The 18,856-nt window shown below is 50.5% G+C and overlaps 7 protein-coding genes across 7 annotated transcripts; 6 read left to right on the forward strand and 1 right to left on the reverse strand.

Annotated features, from left to right (window-relative positions):
* Positions 1–549: 549 nt before the first annotated feature.
* On the forward strand, positions 550–5,224 carry N7477_003207 (E3 ubiquitin-protein ligase SSM4; the record flags this gene model as incomplete). Its single annotated transcript, XM_056964870.1, is given in 3 exon segments — positions 550–3,595; positions 3,661–5,012; positions 5,024–5,224. 3 exon segments carry the CDS (start codon positions 550–552, stop codon positions 5,222–5,224), a joined length of 4,599 nt encoding a protein of 1,532 aa, XP_056824823.1.
* Positions 5,225–5,775: 551 nt separating this feature from the next.
* Positions 5,776–6,420, forward strand: N7477_003208 (uncharacterized protein; the record flags this gene model as incomplete). The annotated part of the gene is made up of 1 exon (XM_056964871.1): positions 5,776–6,420. The coding sequence occupies one exon, from the start codon at positions 5,776–5,778 to the stop codon at positions 6,418–6,420; it is 645 nt and encodes a 214-aa protein (XP_056824824.1).
* Positions 6,421–6,538: 118 nt separating this feature from the next.
* N7477_003209 (uncharacterized protein) lies at positions 6,539–9,448 on the forward strand (the record flags this gene model as incomplete). Its single annotated transcript, XM_056964872.1, has 2 exons — positions 6,539–8,975; positions 9,183–9,448. The coding sequence occupies 2 exons, from the start codon at positions 6,539–6,541 to the stop codon at positions 9,446–9,448; spliced, it is 2,703 nt and encodes a 900-aa protein (XP_056824825.1).
* Positions 9,449–10,574: 1,126 nt separating this feature from the next.
* Positions 10,575–11,638, forward strand: N7477_003210 (RTA1 domain-containing protein; the record flags this gene model as incomplete). The annotated part of the gene is made up of 3 exons (XM_056964873.1): positions 10,575–10,773; positions 10,843–10,935; positions 11,004–11,638. The coding sequence occupies 3 exons, from the start codon at positions 10,575–10,577 to the stop codon at positions 11,636–11,638; spliced, it is 927 nt and encodes a 308-aa protein (XP_056824826.1).
* Positions 11,639–12,244: 606 nt separating this feature from the next.
* N7477_003211 (uncharacterized protein) lies at positions 12,245–12,502 on the forward strand (the record flags this gene model as incomplete). Its single annotated transcript, XM_056964874.1, has 1 exon — positions 12,245–12,502. One exon carries the CDS (start codon positions 12,245–12,247, stop codon positions 12,500–12,502), a length of 258 nt encoding a protein of 85 aa, XP_056824827.1.
* A 2,073-nt stretch (positions 12,503–14,575) lies between these two features.
* Positions 14,576–16,547, forward strand: N7477_003212 (uncharacterized protein; the record flags this gene model as incomplete). Its single annotated transcript, XM_056964875.1, has 5 exons — positions 14,576–14,643; positions 14,737–14,810; positions 14,889–14,990; positions 15,047–16,118; positions 16,187–16,547. The coding sequence occupies 5 exons, from the start codon at positions 14,576–14,578 to the stop codon at positions 16,545–16,547; spliced, it is 1,677 nt and encodes a 558-aa protein (XP_056824828.1).
* A 621-nt stretch (positions 16,548–17,168) lies between these two features.
* On the reverse strand, positions 17,169–18,512 carry N7477_003213 (uncharacterized protein; the record flags this gene model as incomplete). Its single annotated transcript, XM_056964876.1, has 1 exon — positions 17,169–18,512. The coding sequence occupies one exon, from the start codon at positions 18,510–18,512 to the stop codon at positions 17,169–17,171; it is 1,344 nt and encodes a 447-aa protein (XP_056824829.1).
* Between the last annotated feature and the right edge of the window lie 344 nt (positions 18,513–18,856).

Consider the following 18,856-nt stretch of genomic DNA (forward strand, 5'->3'; position numbering starts at 1 on the left):
TCTAGGCGCAAGGTGTGGCTCCAAGGTAAAAGGTGATGAAAGTGTTTTGTTCGTCGACAAGCCTGGAGAAATCAAAAAAGATGTTTCCGGAACCTTGGGTACCTGGTTGATAGAAAAAGGGTTGTTTGGTCCTCGGACAGCAGTGAGGTCATCGGTGGCACATGGTGGCAGAACCACGCAATACAACATTACATGGTTAGCGCGGGACACATCTTCGGGTAATTATGGTAAGTCTAGTAATGACCGTACCTAATGACTCAGCCAGCGGGAAAGTGCAGCCACTTTGGACAAAGTTAAGGAAGTAATTGCGCGCAACTTGGAGATCCGCGACTAACGATTTGGACCATCTTCCCGATGTAAGTTTGCATGCCCATGAAGCAGTAATTGTCAAATCTGACCTGTGATGACAGCCGCTAGCCCTTTCTTGCCTCCAAACCTCCTCCGGTCATCCAGAGTCGACCCTCTCATGCCTATCATTGATAGGAAGGAGCATACGATGAAGATTTGGTGAAGGATATTTGACCGTCGATTCGGCACCCCTCTTACACTATGGACATGTCTAACTCATCTCGCCCTCCCGCCATGTCGACCTTTCCTGACCTCATGAATGACCCGGCTTTGGACGAGAGGGAGAAGGGTTTTGAAGACATCGACACCTGTCGGATCTGTCACGGCGAGGCTGTTGAGCCAGATGACCCGCTCTTCTACCCTTGCAAATGCAGTGGCAGTATAAAGTTCGTTCACCAGGTGTGTCTGGTGGAATGGTTGGCTCACTCGCAAAAAAAGCACTGTGAGCTCTGCAAGACACCCTTCCGCTTCACCAAGCTCTACAATCCGAATATGCCCCAGACCTTGCCCACACCTCTTTTCATCAGACATGCCGCGATTCAATGTTTCCGAACCCTGGTGACATGGCTGCGCTTTCTTCTTGTGGCGTTTATTTGGTTGGGATGGTTACCATGGTCGATGCGTGCAATCTGGAGGGCACTGTTCTGGCTCGCAGACGGCCGCTGGTCGGCGAGCGGGGATGCTCAGCAGCAACTGATGGAATCTTCCCAAGAGGGTGTTTCTCAGTGGGCTGGAAATGGGACGGCATCAAACGCTGTATTCAGTTCGTTGGCCTCGACGGCCGCGAATGTTATGACATCTGCTGCATCCGCTACATCGTTACCGCAAGCTTCAGGGATCAACTTCCCAGCCGGCGACCCACTGATGCTCACTCTGATCAAGAAGATCATTCCGAACCTGTTTCTTCCCGCCTTTTCATCACCGGCTGGACAAAATGTTACGAGTCCAAATGGCACGACAGGTATCACCAAAAACCGATACCCATCCTGGCTGTCTGATGTGAAATTCCTTAACTCCTTGACACGATATCCGACCATCAATAACATGATCATCGATATGTTAGAAGGCCAGCTGATCACTCTTCTTGTCGTCATTGCTTTCATTCTTCTTTTCTTAATTCGAGAGTGGGTGGTCCAGCAACAACCCATGGCTAACATTGCGGAGGGAGAGCGTGAAGCGGCAGTGCAGCTCATAGCCAATGATCGGCTGAACGAGGGAGTCAATCGAGCCAATGAGCTCCACGAGCAACCCAACCGGCTTAACGAGGAAGAAACTGCCAATCGAGAGGCTCGCCTACGTCAGCCTCCAGTAGAGCACGAAGGATTCTACGGCGGTCACTTCCCGAATCGATCCGCTACGAATTCACCTGCACCCTCATGGACAGACTCTGATGATGGACTTCCTGCGCTTGAAAGAGATGTACCTCGTCGCGATGTTGTTGCCAGCGATCTCTTCTCTGGAAATGCTGAGATGGATCAGGGCCGACCAACTTTCGAACATTCAGAGCAGATGCCCCATGCCGGGGCGACAATGTTCCGTGATCTTCTAGCTCGATCAAATGGCGATCGCGGCGAGATGCTGCGAATCATACGGGAGGAAGGCCTTGAAGATGAGCTTGACTGGATAGTTAACGCGCTTACTGGGCCTCTTGACAACGAAAATGTGGCTGGGCCTTCAAATCAGTCTTCTCAGCACTCTGCAAATGCCTTGAATGAGGAGCACGATACGCCTGCAGCCCGATTGCCCGAGTATGAGCAATCGCCGTTTGCTGCTGATGCAAACGTAGCATCATCTACCGGAAATGATCTCGGGGCCACGGACGCCCAAGACATCCAAGATAGCTCGGACATTCGGGACAATGAGCTACCCAAAGGGGTTATGGGGCGACTGGCAAACTGGTTCTGGGGAGATCTCAACTTTTCTGAGCATGATGTTGCCGAAACTCTTCCGGAAGACGATGCCCACGTTGTCCAAGACCCAGCTTTCGAAGACCCATTTGTGCCTGTCCAAGCCCGCGTGGAGGAGCAGCCCCTTGATGTGGTTGCAGATGCTGCAGCAGCTGATGCTGATCCCGACGGTATCGAGGCAGATGATTTTGACGGAATCATGGATCTTATTGGCATGCAAGGCCCGATCTTCGGGTTGTTGCAAAACGCCGTCTTTTGTGCACTTCTGATTGCTTTTACTGTGGCCATAGGCATCTGGCTACCATATCTGTGGGGCAAGATTGCCCTGGTTCTGCTTGCAAATCCCTTGGAACTTATCATCGGCGTGCCGATGGCTGCTGTCACGGTGATTGCCGATATCGCTCTTGATACCTTGATTGGCGTTGTAGGCTATGTCATGTACTGGCTGAGCTTTGTCTGTAGAGTTGTCCTCAGTCCCTTCGGCGCCTTTGTCCCAGCCATCGATTGGATTCCGCGCGGCAAGTCTGTTACCAGCACCTCGCTGTCCCTCATTGATGCCAGTACCAATCGCCTTAATAAAGTGGTCAAGGCGTTCCTTGTCTTCCACGAGTCAGATATTCCCATGTTTTCGGTGATATCACATCAGGCACTCAAGCTTCACCAGGCGCGTATTGGTTCGGTCTTCCGATTTGCATTTGACACCATGAAGTTTATTTTGCACGACTTCCCACTTCGCCTCATTACCCTCGGACTCCCAGGGGCATTGTCCTTTGACGTTGACCTGTCCTTCTTGCAAAAAACCATATCTCAGACTCAGCAACACCTAGGCAGTCTGTTTAAGACGCCTCTTTTCAATTCGGGAAGCAAGTTGATGGATGCAGGCGCCGTAGGCGCAGCAGATGTCGCCAAAGCAACCTTATCTGTTGACTATGACTTGGCCGTCTGGGATACGAAAGATCGAGCTGTCGCCATCTTGATGGGATACACGCTCGCAACCATGGTGGGCTTCCTTTACCTAAGGATCAATGGACTCATGTCTGGGGCGAACCGCGGGCAACGAGTTGAAGGCATTGTAGCAGAAGTTCTCCTCCAGGCAGGCGGAGTCATGAAGGTAATCCTCATCATCGGAATTGAGATGATTTTGTTCCCTCTTTACTGTGGTACACTGCTCGACCTTGCCTTGCTTCCTCTGTTCTCCGACGCAACGGTGGTCTCTCGCATCGCATTCACAGCCTCTTCACCACTCACGTCGCTTTTTCGTCCACTGGTTTATCGGAACATGCTATATGTTCCATTTCGCCTTATTTGTGTCCTTGTGTCGGAAGATCTTGCGAAGCGGGGTCCTATGTGAGTATTTGTTTGAACTGAACATGTCTATCCTACGCTGTGCTGACGCCTTGTGCAGACTTTATTCGCGATCCAGACGATCCAACTTTCCACCCGATTCGCGATGTTCTTGAACGCAGCATCACTACGCAGCTCCGCAAGATCGGATTCAGTGCGATGGTATACGGTGCACTGGTCATATTCTGCCTCGGGGGAGTAGTATGGGGTCTCTACTATGCATTCGACAGCGTGCTGCCCATCCACTGGTCCTCCAACGCTCCTATGCTCGAATTTCCCATCGATTTACTGTTTTATAATTTCGTCATGCCATTGGCAATTCAGTCCGTCAAGCCCTCAGATGGCTTGCACGACTTATACAACTGGTGGTTCCACAAATGCGCTCACTACTTGCGTCTCAGCAATTTCTTCTTCCCGGAGAGACATCCCGAGGAGGAGGGTCACCATGTCCGGCGTACCTGGTGGAGCCTGCTGTCCGGAAGTAAGGGTGACTGGGAACATCCAGTCATTGGGGAGGAGGAACAGGCTGCCGCAGAAAGGGAACACCGTGAAACTTACTTCCTGCGGGACGGCAGATACGTTCGCGCCCCTGCTTCTGATCAAGTCCGCATTCCCAAGGGAACGAAGGTCTTTTTGGAAGTGACTGAAGACAATGAACGTGTCGATGGAAGCCCCGATCCCGACGATGGACTCCACGGTCGGACTAGCAATATGTTCACCAAGGTGTACATACCTCCTTCTTTTCGGACTCGCATCGCCGCTTTCATTCTCTTGATTTGGCTCTTTGCTGCCGCTACCGGGGTAGGCATCACTATTGTTCCCCTGGTCATTGGGCGGAGAATAGTCGCACTTTACTTCTCCAGTCCCGTTCCAGTTAACGACATCTACGCCTTCTCATGTGGACTGTGTGTGGTTGGTAGCCTTGCATACGTTGCCCTTTCTTGCCACGCGGCCGTGTTGGCGATGAAAGAAAACCCGGGCTCATACCTGCGATCCCCTCGAGAGGTGGGCCGGGTTGGGTTTGACCTGACATTGGATGCAGGCCGCCTGCTCTACATGTCAGCTGTCTTAGTAGTCTTGCTCCCGACATTGTTTGCGATTTTGACTGAGCTGTACATTCTAATACCAGCACACACCTTGATGGGAGATGGTCCCTCCCATGTTGTCCACGTGGTTCAAGACTGGACACTGGGGGTCCTATACGTACAGATGGCGATCAAGTTGATCCTGTGGCATCCGCAGTCGCGGCCTGCTGTCATTTTCTACCGCATCTTCCAAGATGGATGGCTGCGACCTGACGTCAAAGTAGCGACTAAAGCTCTTGTGCTTCCATTGACGCTGTTTACTGCTGCAGCAGTCTTCATGCCCCTAGCATCGGTGGGGTATTGCGATGGACGATCTTCTATGCGCAAGGTGAGGCGCAGTCTTTGATCTACCGTTATGCGTATCCAGCGACCCTGTCGGTCGTGTTAGCCGCGTGGACAGTCCACTTGGTTCATCGCCGAGTAGCGATCTGGCGTATCAGCATCCGCGACGACGTATACCTAATTGGGGAGCGTCTGCACAACTTCAGCGAGAAGCGCGCACGGGATGTCGGAGTATCCCGACGAGTGATTACGGGATAGAGTTAGCTCCTTACAGTTTTGTATTCTTGAATTTTCTATTCTACTTTGTACATTGAAACGTCATCACTGCTAGTATGATTTGTCGTCCTAGGGATACTTTGAGAGATTTCTTACGATAATAAATGCTGTTGCCTGAGGCCCGAGCTTCGAGACGACCCGAATCTAGGTGCCTGCCACGTGACCCACCTCGATCCGCAGGCAGCAAGATGATTGGTTAGGCAACAGGATTCCACCAGATCCTCCCGCGATGCTCGTCTATCGAGGCCCTTCATCGCCATCGCCAGGCACCCATTGTTCAGTTTTTTTTGTCCTTCCCCCTCCCCCTATGGATTCTTTACCCTTTTGCGACTCACGACATGGGATTGTGAATCAGTGCGACCCTTGCCTCGGGATTTAAAAGTGTCGAATCTCTTTCTCTGATCCTTATCGAACCGCTATCGCCATGTCCGTCCTGCGCGGAGGAAGTGGGTTCCTCCAACGCCGCCTCACGAAGTTGTATACCGACACGAAAACCTCTTGCGAGAGTGTTACCACGGCCTCGAAAGCTCTTGATGACCCTGAACTTGTCGCCCTACACACCAGTTTCCAGAAACAGCGAGACCGTTTGCTGGCATGGGGTCTCAGATTGGAGTGACGCTAGCGCCGCCCAGCCCAATGATATCGACGAGTCCCTGACCGCAGCTGGCTTCAGCGATGTCGTCGAGAGTGTCATGTCTTCAATTCAGGACCTGCTCTACCGGGCAGAGCAGGTCCAGCATATCGATCCGCCCATGCTCCCCTCCAAGGAACGCAGGATAGATATCAAGGACAGCCTCGGCAGCCTGCCCTTGAAGACACAGTGGACCGATGATGATATTAGTCGTTCCAACACGATCCTGAGCGACTTGACAGCATGCATCGACACTCTCTATGATCTTTCTCGCTCGCGACGTGAGGCGAGCATGTCGAGCAAGTACAACGCCACCGCACGCTCACGGCCGACCCTTACTTCTCCGTACGATTACTCTTACGGCTCCTTGTCAGACTCAAAGGGAAAGGTCCAAAGTCCTAAGCAGATGAGCGACCCTTTCAACTATTCCCCGTCCACCAACAAGCGCGATTTCAGCAATACTCTCGCCTCCCATCCTTTCGTCATCGACCGATCGGCATTGCAACTATACGGAGCGGCCCACGATAATAGCCCCCCCACCATATGAACCAGTCGCGGCTTCTTCAAACTCTCGGGCTATTGGCCGATTGAAATCATCGGCCATTCCGTCTATTATCGGCACGTTCAAAGAATCGCATGTTTCTGTTCTTGTCGAATTCATGCCGATGATGGCTGAATCAACCATGAACTCCAAAAATGTCAGACTTGAGAAGCTCCAGAAGTCGCTTGATCAATTGCTGCAGAACGCCAGGATCTCCCACCTAGGTCTCCTGCGCTTCCTTGGTTACTCTCTTGATGAGCCCAATGCCCGTTATGCCTTCCTCTACCAAATGCCTGTCGATTATTTCCCCTTCCTGCAAAACCCTAGCGATCTTCTCAAGGAGCTCAAGCCAGTGCCTCTTGTTGCCATGCTTCCTTCGGCAGAAGATTATCGCGAAAAGCGGATGCCGAACCTCGAGACTCGGTTCCGTCTTGCTTATGATCTTTTGATGTCTGCTTTGCATCTCAGAAGTCAGAATGCTGTGCATGGCAACATTAACAGCAGCAACGTCATCTTCTTCCCCGGTCGCACAGACGCGACCAACGAGGAGGGCGGCCTCTCGCCTGACCTTCGTCGTGCTTATTTGACCTCTCCAGCTCGCTTCTCGGGCGATGGTCCCACGCCGGAACCCATATCTACCGCAATGTATCGCCATCCTGAAGACAAGAGAGTTGTCGAGGAGGACTCCGCCTGGGCGTATGATCTTTACTCTTTGGGTCTTGTCTTGCTTGAGATTGGGTTGTGGGCACCGATTGGGCGGCTTTGGAAGATGAAGTATGATCGCACATGGTTTAAGCACCGCGTGGAGGATTTATACATCAAAAAGCTTGGCGCCAAGTGCGGTACTGCATATATGCAAGCGGTGCAGCTGTGCCTCGATGCACCCAATTTCCACCTATCCACACAACCTATGACAGATCTCTCACTTCGCGTGCCTCAGATTTATCATTACCCCGTTCTTGATTTGTCTGATCCGGATGGCACATTTTCCTTCTCAATGAACTTCATGTACACGATCTGCAAGATCTTGTGGGCATGCAGTAGTATCGACATCTTCAACCCTCCCTCGGCGGAAGAATTAGACGACTGTCTGCCGCTCGCTCTGGTTCCAACTCCCGAGCCAACGCCCGCAGAGGAGAAGCCTGACCCATACATTGCTGCGCGTCTACCGAGCAATTTGGATAAGCAGCTCCCCTCGATCCCAAGAGCATGGGGCGTGATGGCAGAAGAGAAGAGCATGGACAAACCCGCCAAGAAACGCACTGTCAAGCGCATCCCCAACATTGAAATCCCCGACGAGCATCTTCAGGAATGGAATTTTCAAATGATGCCACAACTGAGCCGACTTCTCCAGAAGATCCTCAAGGACTCGTCGGAATCGTGTGGAGCTTCTCTTATAATGACTGGCGAGTCACCTGAAACTGCACGGACGACTATCTGCGTAACCTGCGCTAGCGTCAAGAAGGTTCGATCCGCCCTGAAGAAGCACTTTGTTCTGGGTCGGGACGATTGGGATCTCATCGTAATCCGCGGCGATATTGAGCGGTCCAAAGTCCCCCGCAACACGCGCCGCAAGCCTGCCAAGACTCGTCCGAATGGATCCAATCAAACACCCTTTCGCCAGCGAGAATTGAACCCCTGCTATCAGCAACGGCCCCTATGCGGTGCATCGATTGGTGCTTTCCAGAATGAGGAGCACTTACCCCCTGTTTCTTATGGTGGTGCCGTCCTCGTGGATGGCTTACCCTACGGATTGACGGTTCATCATATGTTGGAGGCCCCCAGTGATGATGAAGATTCTGGAACTCAAGAGCAAGACGTTCCCTCTCGATCAGCAGGCAACTACCCTAGGGACACTACAAACATTCCCAATCAAAACCTCATCCCTACATACGGCGAGGATGCTCATTCTGACGCCAATCTCGATTTGGAGGTCTCAGATACTGAGGACGGCGATGACACATCAATATCGCAAGGTGATGGCGAAGACGAATACTGGCTTTCTGATGAAGACTCCTCCGATGATGATTCTATTGACGGCGATGATAACGACGATGACGATGCTGCCTCTATCGGCGATACTGCGGGTATTGAACCCGGTGAAGAGCCGCGACTACTGGTCACCCAACCAGCCATTGACGATGTACATGATGATTTTTTTCCGGCGCCCGAGGACCGTGATGACGAGCATCTTGCCTCGCATTCCCTAGGCTATGTTCATGCCTCATCCGGTGTGCGACGGTGGACACGGAAAGGTATCAAGCACGAGATTGATTGGGCTCTCATCAAAGTTGATGAAGCCCGCATGGATCCCCGCAACATCATTATTGAGGCCAGCTCGGCCTCGCCTGTGCGACCTGGCATGGGACGAGCCGCTCCACCGCAACCCATCTTTCTCAACCAAGTGGCTCGAATGGAGGAAATGGGCGGATTAAATGTCCACTGTTGCGGCCGCACAAGTGGGCTACAAACCGGCCAAATATCTAAAGCTCTGACAATAGTCAAGCTTCATGGCCGACACTCATTTTCCACAAGCTTTTGTGTCAACGGGAACTTTGGAGGTAAGCGGAACACTGCAGATCATGTTTATGTTTATACGATCCTTAATTAGATACCCTTGTTTTCTTTCCTTATCATACCCCTTCTGTCTTCCCCCTCCATCAAGTTGGTAGACCATAACATTCATCGGGTCGCATTCGGCCCCCCCCCCCCCCTACCTTCCCCGCCGGGTTGTATTGAGTAAAGACCAAGCTAACATAGCTTCCCAGCTCCCGGCGACTCGGGCGCATGGGTATTCGATAGGTCCACCGGTCGCGTCTGTGGCCACGTTCTGGCATGGTCTGAAAAGAGCAACACGACCTACATCTCGCCGATGGAGGTCACATTCGAAGACATTGCCCGCACTCTCAACGCTTCCTCGTCTCCCTTCCCGGCGACCCATCTCGCTCAATGGGCTACGCCGGCCCTACCTCCCAACCTCCGGGCCAGTACCGCTATCATACCCAGCAACTGCCGGGCGACTTTGACCGTCTAAACGTCGGGCCACCGCTGCCTCCTGGGCCGCCTCATTCTCAGTATGCGCGACATCCTCACCACCCGGGGTTCGGCCACCCTCCTTCGCATCCCCCTCCACCCCCTCCAAGGCCCGGCAATAGGGAAGCTTCTGTCTTTCGAGGCCCCGTGCCTCCAATCCCACCATCATTGTTGACGGGTCCGAGGAATATTGAGCGTCAGCTCGCTTGATTTAAATTTATGACTATGTTTGGCTGGAATACCTGGTTCTACTACGACGACGCATGTTTATGATTTATATTGGTGAATACCCACGGTGGAACAGCATCCTTGATGGAGTAAATTTCAATCTCATTTTTTTTTCAATTCTATTACAATCCTTCCTTTTCTTTTCAGTCCAACCGCGCATGTGGCGGATCGCATAGTCGAGTGTTGTGGCTCACCTGTAGCTCCAAAAAAAGAATGCCTTGCGCTTTCTTGATACAGACATTTTCGAGAATCTATATGTGGATCTAGGCAGCCTGGAGGTGCAGTTTAGAGGCATTTTTAAATAATAGTATCAAAGAGCTAGACTCCGAGTACACGCCAGCTGTAATGTATTCATGCCCGCCCCCAACTTTGCTGTACGAGAGGGGGCCACTCGTAAGCATCGCCAGGGCCCTATAGCTTTGCCAAGATGGGGCTGAGCAGAGGCCAAAATAAGATTGGCGGCCTAATTCCCGGTCGTCTGTGCTTTGCATAGCAATCAATCGGATCTTAAGATCATCTTGTTGAAAAGTGTATATGCTTCAATGCTGACTACAAAGTGTTTCTCGGTACCGGTCTATTTTGTCGCAGCTATTTCTAGACCGAGATCTACACAGCCATACCGACATGTGGAGCTCAGAGAGAAGCATTGGAGATTTTGTAACCTACAGAGTAAAGTTGGAATAGGCTGAAGCTTTTAGTTGCTTGCGATCGAGAGCTTTGGGGCATAGATCAGTAATTATAAAAGTCAAGTTGCTTCCTTTTTTCTCTTAAAAGCTTCATCTTGATCCAGCTATCACGATCCTCTTCGTTCAAGTCACACCGATTTGCCTTTTGGATATTAGTTCCATCTCCTGCCCAACTATATACCTCGCTCGAACTGTTTTCATCTATATCTCGATATGACAACTCCCAATGATAACCTCTACATTGGCTGCAAGGCTTACGTGGACGGTATCCAGACCTCATACGGATATGTGCCATCAAAAGCAGCGGGCATCGCATTCTGCGTGCTCTTTGGTTTATCAATGATTGCTCATATCGTACAATTCTGCTGGAAAAGAACATGGGTGTACAGTGTCTTTGCCATTGGATGTCTGGGTAAGCAATCACTCCCGATACCAAATCCGGTATGTCGTGAAGCACATCGAGGTATCTAATACTGCAAAGTGGAATTGATCGGATGGGCGGGCCGGACCTGGTCTGCTGAATGCCCATATAACTCGACTGCATTTCTCATGCAAATATCAACTTTGATCATCGGTAAGCAGAAATCCATTCGAGAGAAACCTTGCTTTTTCCTTAGCAGCTCCTGATGATGTACACACCAGCACCGACATTCTTCACAGCTGGAATCTACGTCCTTCTTGGCAGATTGATTCAGCTCTACGGTCGTGAGTGCTCGGTGCTCTCACCAAAGCTTTACCTTTGGATTTTCTGCACTTGTGATGTCATCTCACTAGTAGTCCAAGCCGCTGGCGGGGGCATGGCCTCATCCGAGTCCGACAACAATGGTGATACCGATCCAGGCACAAATACCATGGTCGCTGGTATCGTCTTCCAGTTATTCTCAATTACGGTTTTTGTGGTCTGTGCCATTGACGTCTTCCGCCGTGAGAAGCGCCTTGGTATGCTTGGTATGGCAACCAAGGGTCCTCTCCGTCCTCTTCTCGCGGCCATGGTGCTTTCTGTGGTCTGCATCTATATTCGAAGCATTTATCGAACCATTGAATTGGCTCAGGGCTGGAATGGGTATTTGATTACCCATCAGTCTTACTTTATTGGACTTGATGGCGTTATGATGGTGATTGCTGTTGGCATCTTCAATATCTGTCACCCTGGGTGGTTACTGCCTTCGGATGCCGAGTTCACGTTGCCGAAAAACAGACCGACTGAGTCGTTTCAGACCGAGGCGCTAAACTTGAATACTATGACAGGCTACAGGGGCTATGAAAATCATTCATAGGGGCGTGAGAGGAGGGCTTCGGAGCGTAGTGTCTTAGGTTGTCCATGTTTTTTGAATCTTTGATACGGTTTCCTTTTGCGTTCACAGCGAGACTGAATGATTTTTGACTTTCTAGCATCAATAATGAAGACTTGGCATCTTGAATCTTCTCCACGTAATGCAGCCGACCTCTATGTTTCTCGATGATCCTGGAAGCAATTTGAAAGCTTATTCGAATTGTTTACGAAACTCTCAGTTGAGATAGCACAATCACACCAGCCCTGTAGGGCTGAAACCTAGCTAAGCCTTCATGTTACGGTCTTTCAAACTTAAATTTGCGGAGGAAACAATGTCGATACAAGCCAATCAGTGGACTACGTTGGCTCTTGAGTTAGAAGCACATCGTCGCAGTAGGCCTGTGTCACAATGGCCCGTTTTACCCAACCAAAGAGTGACAATAAGCGCCCTCTCACCAAGGTCCTGTACGAAAGACTATAGCAGAGGGATATCCAGATTATAAAACTCCTTCAGGCTCGCCGTTCGTGCTAATCATCGTCAGCACAGACTACACCATAGACTGAGACCCGGCTTTCTTCGTTCTTTATTAGATAAACGTGCTTCGTCCAGATGGGCCTCATCAAGATTCTTCTCAAAGCCATCCTCATTCCCATTGTCGTTCTCGTCGTTATCACCGTTGTTGTGATCGTTCTCATCAAAATGCGTCGCGAGAAAAAGGAGGAACAAAGACAGATCCAAAAACACTCGTTCCAGCCACCTCCTATCACACAGTGGGCCAACGACAATTATCCTCAAGAGCCAGAACCGGTAGTCTACCCTGCAGCTACGCCGGGTCAGATGGAACAGGGAGCTTTCCATGCAAAATGAGACTGTGCGTACATATTACACTGACCTGTTATTAGAGCAAATTGCTAACCCTGCGGGGCTTTCTAGGTGACAACCATCATAGCCCTTTTTACGTCGAGTATGGTGATTTCTATATGACTACTTTTCGCTTGAACATTCAAGTTCGGAACCCGCACCACTGTTGAGATAAGACCCTGATCGAAGATTATTCTACTTTGCTTTCCAATTCATCTTTCCAATATCCTATTTCCTGTAAAGTCTTCAATGATCTGGCGGGGCCAATTCTTTTTACATTCCTCTTCTCTATTTCCTCGGCTTAGGTGGCTTTCTTGATCGTGGTTCTCTCAAAACTAAATGGCACGAGTCTCCGTTGTTTACATCAAGTCCAATCGTCCACAACCTTCGTGCATAGTCTCCCATTGATCAGTGATCAGCATGGACGACGGCAGAAATGTCGCTGCCTATCCCGGGGTGATGAAAGTGTGCGTGTTTTAGACAGGGGTCTTCGGGGCGTTAAGAGAGGAAAGCCTATCTAAATAAAGACCTCGTGGTGATACGATGCCAGGCAACAGTCACGTCTTCGTGGTTGCATCTTGCGTTGGGATTGGGTCGCTAGTGATAGAGACCGTCATGCTTCATCCCGCTCCAAACCGCAGGGCTGAGAAGACTAGGGGTAATCTGGACTAGTCTCAGATTCAGTAACGCCCGTCGCTAGCGCAAAGTGACTTGACTTTTCCAGTTGCATCAGCTCATAGTCATTTGTGGAGATCAGGTTCATTGCACGACCTAGAATCTCAGACGCAAATTTATTTTCTTGAGGTAGAATTCCCACATCGTCTTTCTGAGCCTGCTGTAGCTGACGATGGTTTGGGCATTTCGACGTTTGTGACACGGAAATATCATCTTTCTTCTCCGACTTTTCGCTCCTTTAATCCCTGACGCCCGCCATCTTAAACATCACCTGCGCAGTTTGTCTGGGTCAAGAAGTACTCAGATGTCAGGTGTCATCAGAACCCGCTCAACTGGGATTCCTCGTCGGGCGCTAAGCCTGTGAGGTAACTAGCATGTGGAGTCATCAGCTAGAGATGCAGCAGACAATTGAGGACTTGACCTGTTTACCGTAAGCCTAGCGAGGTAGAATCCATCTAGGGTTAAGCCAGTCGTCTGGTCAGCCCCGGGCCGGGTCTTTCGCGACTTTGATGAATGTTACCTTTCTGCTCGTTCGGGACCTTTCTTGTTTTTCCTGCTTCTTACTCTCTAGAAGAAAGAACGCAGAATTTCAACATCAATTGCTTCGAAGGGCGAATTGAAACTGTGCTCCGAAAGTGATACCCCATGTTGAAGCTATGAAATACCCAGAGAATCAAACCACACGACAGCCGACAATAAAGTGATGGAGCTATAGCGAGTAACTCGAGGTTCGACCGGCTGTCCCTGATCCATGAGTCATCCAAGGATCATGGTTCAGATGGGGATCTATTCTTGCATACTCCTACTCTATCTGATCCTCGCGTCCAGAAATTGATATTGTTTACAGAAAAGCCCTTTACCGAATACTTTCAATGAAAAAATCCGTGTTTGCGGCTGGCAGTCTTAGCCGTGCCTTTTAGCCTTTGGAAAACGCTTCACGTCTGACAAGTTTCCAAGAAGTCCACACCGCTTTTGCATATTTCACTGTGCTATTTTTATGTGCACCGGATTTGCTATTAACAGATTCTTGGGACTCCATTCAAAGGAGAGGCCTGGCAGCTAGGTAACTTTGCTGCTCTTTCTGGGCCCAGGCAAACCTGGCCATACTTACTTTGAAATTTCAGATCCCGGAGCTATGAAAAGAAACAAAGAAATCCACCGGGAGATGATCCATTCATTTTCCCATATAGTGTCCAACACATGGATAGCTGACCTCGGAGACCTTCATGTCATGATATGTATTACAATCAAATCACAATAGGACTGAGTAGGACATGTCCGATACAATCCACAAAGTACATGGGGAACCCGACGGAAAGCCACCACGCCATAGGTCGATAGATGCAGGGCGAGAATCAGAAATAGGGATATTCAGGAACCTAGTGACACTATCCGGTATCCAATATGGCTCTCGCCAATAGCGTTATCCGACGCAAGGAGTTCATGTCAGAATATTTCAATCCTAACTTCGGGTGTGAGGTATGAGCTCCGAGACTGAGATGTGCTTAACGGATAGATTCAAGACCCGAACGAATACTAGGTACGCCTGTTGATGTATTCTCTAGTTCCTTTGGGAGAATTATGCCGACGTATAAAAAGGCTATCTACTATGTGAGCTATTTGACCCATTCTCTACATTGTAAGTCTATCCGCATATCAACATAGTCAATTTGTCAGACTGCGTACTCCCAGTGAATCGGTGAAACGTCAATAATAGGCGAAATTTCCCAGCACACGACACTATGCGACGAGATTACTTCCTCGCCCTTGTCGGGCTCCCCGTTGACTGCTCAAGCTGCTCCCACTTTTCCACTTGCTGGTTCGTAACCCTACTTTTGTCTTGATGATTTTGATCTATAACTCGAATTCAATTAGGGTCCGTCGATTCTCATCTGGACGTCGGCTCGAGTCTAGGTGGAGCTTACATTGAGAAAGGCGGAGATTTGCATGTAGGTGCAGGCGCCAGTCAAGGGTCTGGATTTGGCGAAGGGTCTGGATTTGGCGAAGGGTCTGGGTTTGGCGAGGGGTCTGGTCTTGGAGCTTCAAACGTCGAAGGGTCCATTTCTGGAGGCTATGCCAACGAAGACTCTTCTTTTGAAGGAGCTAGCCTCGAGTCCGGTCTGGGGTCTGGACTAGGAGCCGGACTAGGAGCCGGGCTTGGACCTGGCCTTGAAGGCTCTGCCCTAGGAGGACCAGTCACTGGAAGCTCTGGATATCAAGGCTCTGACATAGGTCCCAGCTTGGGAACTGCCGGCATCGAAGGCTCCGGCAATGGTGCTAGCCTTGGAAGCTATGGAGGTGTCGGTCTTGGAGAAGGCCTAGGTGAAGGATCCGGGACTGGGCAAACTGGACATGGAGGTTCAGGTATAGGAGGTGCCAGTACAGAAGGAGCTGGTCCTGGAGGTATTGAGGGCACCGGTGGCGGATCAGAACTGCCATTCACCCCGTCAGTCATACCCATTATAATGACCTCGGTGGTGCCGAGTTTACCTGCGATAACCCCTTCCATGCCGATTTATCCTACACCGCTTGTGGTTCCATCAGCTCCTAGCATTGCACCTGCTCCGTCTGAAACACCACTTGTCGTTGTTCCGGTACCTTCAGTCGGTCCAGTTGTATCTTCTGCACCAGCACCAATTTCTATTGCAGCTCCAATGCCGTCAGACACACCACCAGTTGTTGCTTCGGCTCCCTCGGTTGCTCCACTTGCTCCTGTTACGCCGAGCTGTATTCCGTGTGTTTCAGTTGCACCAGGCCCCTCTGAAGCACCATCTATTATTGTCCCTGTTTCTTCAATTGCGCCGGTTCCATCTATTGCGCCGACTTATGCTGTACCGCCTTCCTCGTCATGTACTCCAGCTTTATCATCTACTCGGCCACCGACGGGATCATCCTCCATCGGGCCGGCTGCAGTCTCACTTCCTCTGGACCGGTACAGAATGTCCCGGTATCTACAATTGCATCAATTGCAGGACCATCAGCGAGCATGATTCCGAGTGACACTGGCGGGCCCAGCATCGCTAGCGCAGAAGAAAGTGGAGAAGGAGCTGCAGCTGGTGTGGGCGAATCCAGTACTGGTGAAACTGCTGCCGCTGAAGTTGGTGGGGCCGACTTGGCAGGAATAGGTGAAGAGGGACTCGGTACAGGCCTAAAAGGCAACTCTCTCGGGGAGTCCGAACTTGGTAGTGAAGGTGGCCTGGAAGGTGGCTCCACGGAGGGAGTTGGTCTTGATGGAGCCGGTGGAGTGGAAGAGGGAAGTATCGAAAGTAGATTGGAAGAGGGCTGGGAACACGGGTGCAAGGAAGGAGGCCTGGGCACTGCCATCGGAGTCGGCATCGGGAATAACGGGGGTACTGGGATCGGTGTGGGCATTTGAAATTGATATAATCACTGGACTGGATGTTCCACAGGGGGAATGTAGTAGAGTCAAAAGTAGTTCTAATCATCTTTGTCGTCTATCTCTTCAACCCTACATATCGATACATCCCAACTAGGAATCATGGCGTGAACAAGAGCCGCCCCCAACGTAAGGCTGACAGCGCCCCCGCTCAGGCCTTTTAAGGCCCCTCAAAGACGAACTCATTCTCGTACAATACATCCTCTTCGCAAATCTCCAAGGTCACCATCAATATGCTGGCTTGGTTCAAAGGTCTGTTCGGTGAATCGGACAAGAAAAAGAAGCAACGCCGAGACCGCGCATATCAGAAACGCGTGCGAGATCGTGAACGTCAACTACGAAAGAAGCTTCTAGGCGAAGAAAACGAGAATACGTCTTTCTACTTCAAACCATACGGTACTCCGACTATAAGAGACGGGAGAATTTCTTAACCTTCCAGCGAGATCTCTTTGAAAGTTCTTCGGGTGTTGAGCGCTGTGAAGAGTACGATCAGGCTATACTGGCAGGAGTGAAGGCAGAATTATGGGAGTGGAGCATTAAGAATTCCATGAATATGATATGACGGACGCTATCTTTTGCTGTACAAACCGATACTTGTCATCACGCAACAATCTCGAAATACTTCAAAAACTCCGCATCCTGCCTCAACAAACCATGCTCCTCGACCGCCAACTCGACAAGAACCTCAAAGACTCTTGTTCCTCTGCGCGAGAAATTGGGCAAGATTATGGAAGCCCCGGCCATGGTAGACGGCAGGCGTACCGCCACCGGAACGGCCCCAGCGCCAACATCATACTGCTCCGCGGTACCTGAGTACCAGCTAGTCATCATCATATCCATATCAGCAAAGTCCGCATGAGAGCCTAACATCTCTCCTAGGGAAAGTGATTTTAGAAGCGAAGTCATATGACCGATGGAATCCATAGTGATGGCGTTTACGGATTCGCGGATCAAAGCTGCTGTCCTTGCAATGCCTTGGTCGCCGCCGAATGCCACGTCACGAGCTGCGCGAGGGCCCGCCTGGCTTGCAAGAACGGCATTGCCGAAATACAAGTCCGAGGTCTTCTTCTCTGGGTCTCGAGTGCGCACGTTGATAGGGTGAATGAAGCGGGATGGCGATGTCGCTTTCTCGGGATGAAGGTGAAGTCGGATGCGCGTAACTGTTGTCCAGATGAGAGCGGAGATGCAGCCATATGAGGTTATGTAGTCTCCTGAACCCAGGAATGGCGCACATTGAGCTTTGAGGCGTTGAATTGATGGTTCGGAGATTCTGTAAATGCCTGATTTGGACGTAGGTGGTGGTTTTGGTTTGAACTGGCTCATGTCCATGATGTGAAACATTGGTAACTTTTCCAATAGCTCTGCTCTCGAAAGGGTTGGCCCGGATGCCGAGGCATTGTAAGGGGCTCTGTTTAAATCTGGAGTATGCGTGGGCATTTCCAATCCTTCTTGATGGGCCTTGCTACCTTGACAGACAAGAGAAAGGAATGTATCAATTGAGGACCAGTCTCCAGCGGCGTGATTCACTCTGAAGCCCAAGATCAGGCCACCCTCGATGAGACTTAGCTGCAAACTGCAGACCGAACTCGTGGCGGTAGACTCTTCGGGTAATAGCTGACTGGGATCCATGTCTTCGGGATGAAAGCCACTCGCGGCAAGGACGGACAGAGGCTTGTGCTCCGTGGGCTCGAATCGGCGGATGTTGACATCGACTTGGCTTCCTGGGGCTGTGACGATGAAAGCTTTGCCAGAGCTGTCAACTTCAATATTCCCTGCCATCATCGGCAGTTGTTTGGTTGCATTGCTCACGCCTGCCGTGATGGAGGCGAACAACACGTCTAGAGCAACTGTAGGCTGAAGCTCGTAGACTATGAAGAGTTTCACAGACTTGCGAATGCCCATTTTGTCCATGTCGGACAGATCAAACTTTCTTGCAGCTTCCATGGCTCACTTCCAGGTATTTCTCGGGTTTTCTGGTGATTTGATGCCACCATCAATAGGACTTCGCTGATACCGAGCACTGTTTTTAAATGTAGCCCCACGAATTCACGCTAGACCTCATAAGGAATTTATGCCTGAATCTCAGCAAGACATCCCTTACCGAACAGGGTGTCCGACAATGCAGTTCAACAATCGTTTTATAGTCTCACGTAAGAAGTGGGTTTGGAGCCCAGTAACCTTATGAGAGTACAGTGAATATATGAATATAATCATTTGTCGGGTTGGAATCCATCTTCAACTCACCTCGAGCAGGCATCACCACTGGCCACCTCAATAAAGCTCTTAAA

This window comes from Penicillium maclennaniae (assembly GCF_028827695.1).
Source record: "Penicillium maclennaniae strain IBT 15551 chromosome Unknown utg000003l:1.0-5670915.0:1.0-5674809.0, whole genome shotgun sequence".
Lineage (NCBI taxonomy): Eukaryota > Fungi > Ascomycota > Eurotiomycetes > Eurotiales > Aspergillaceae > Penicillium > Penicillium maclennaniae.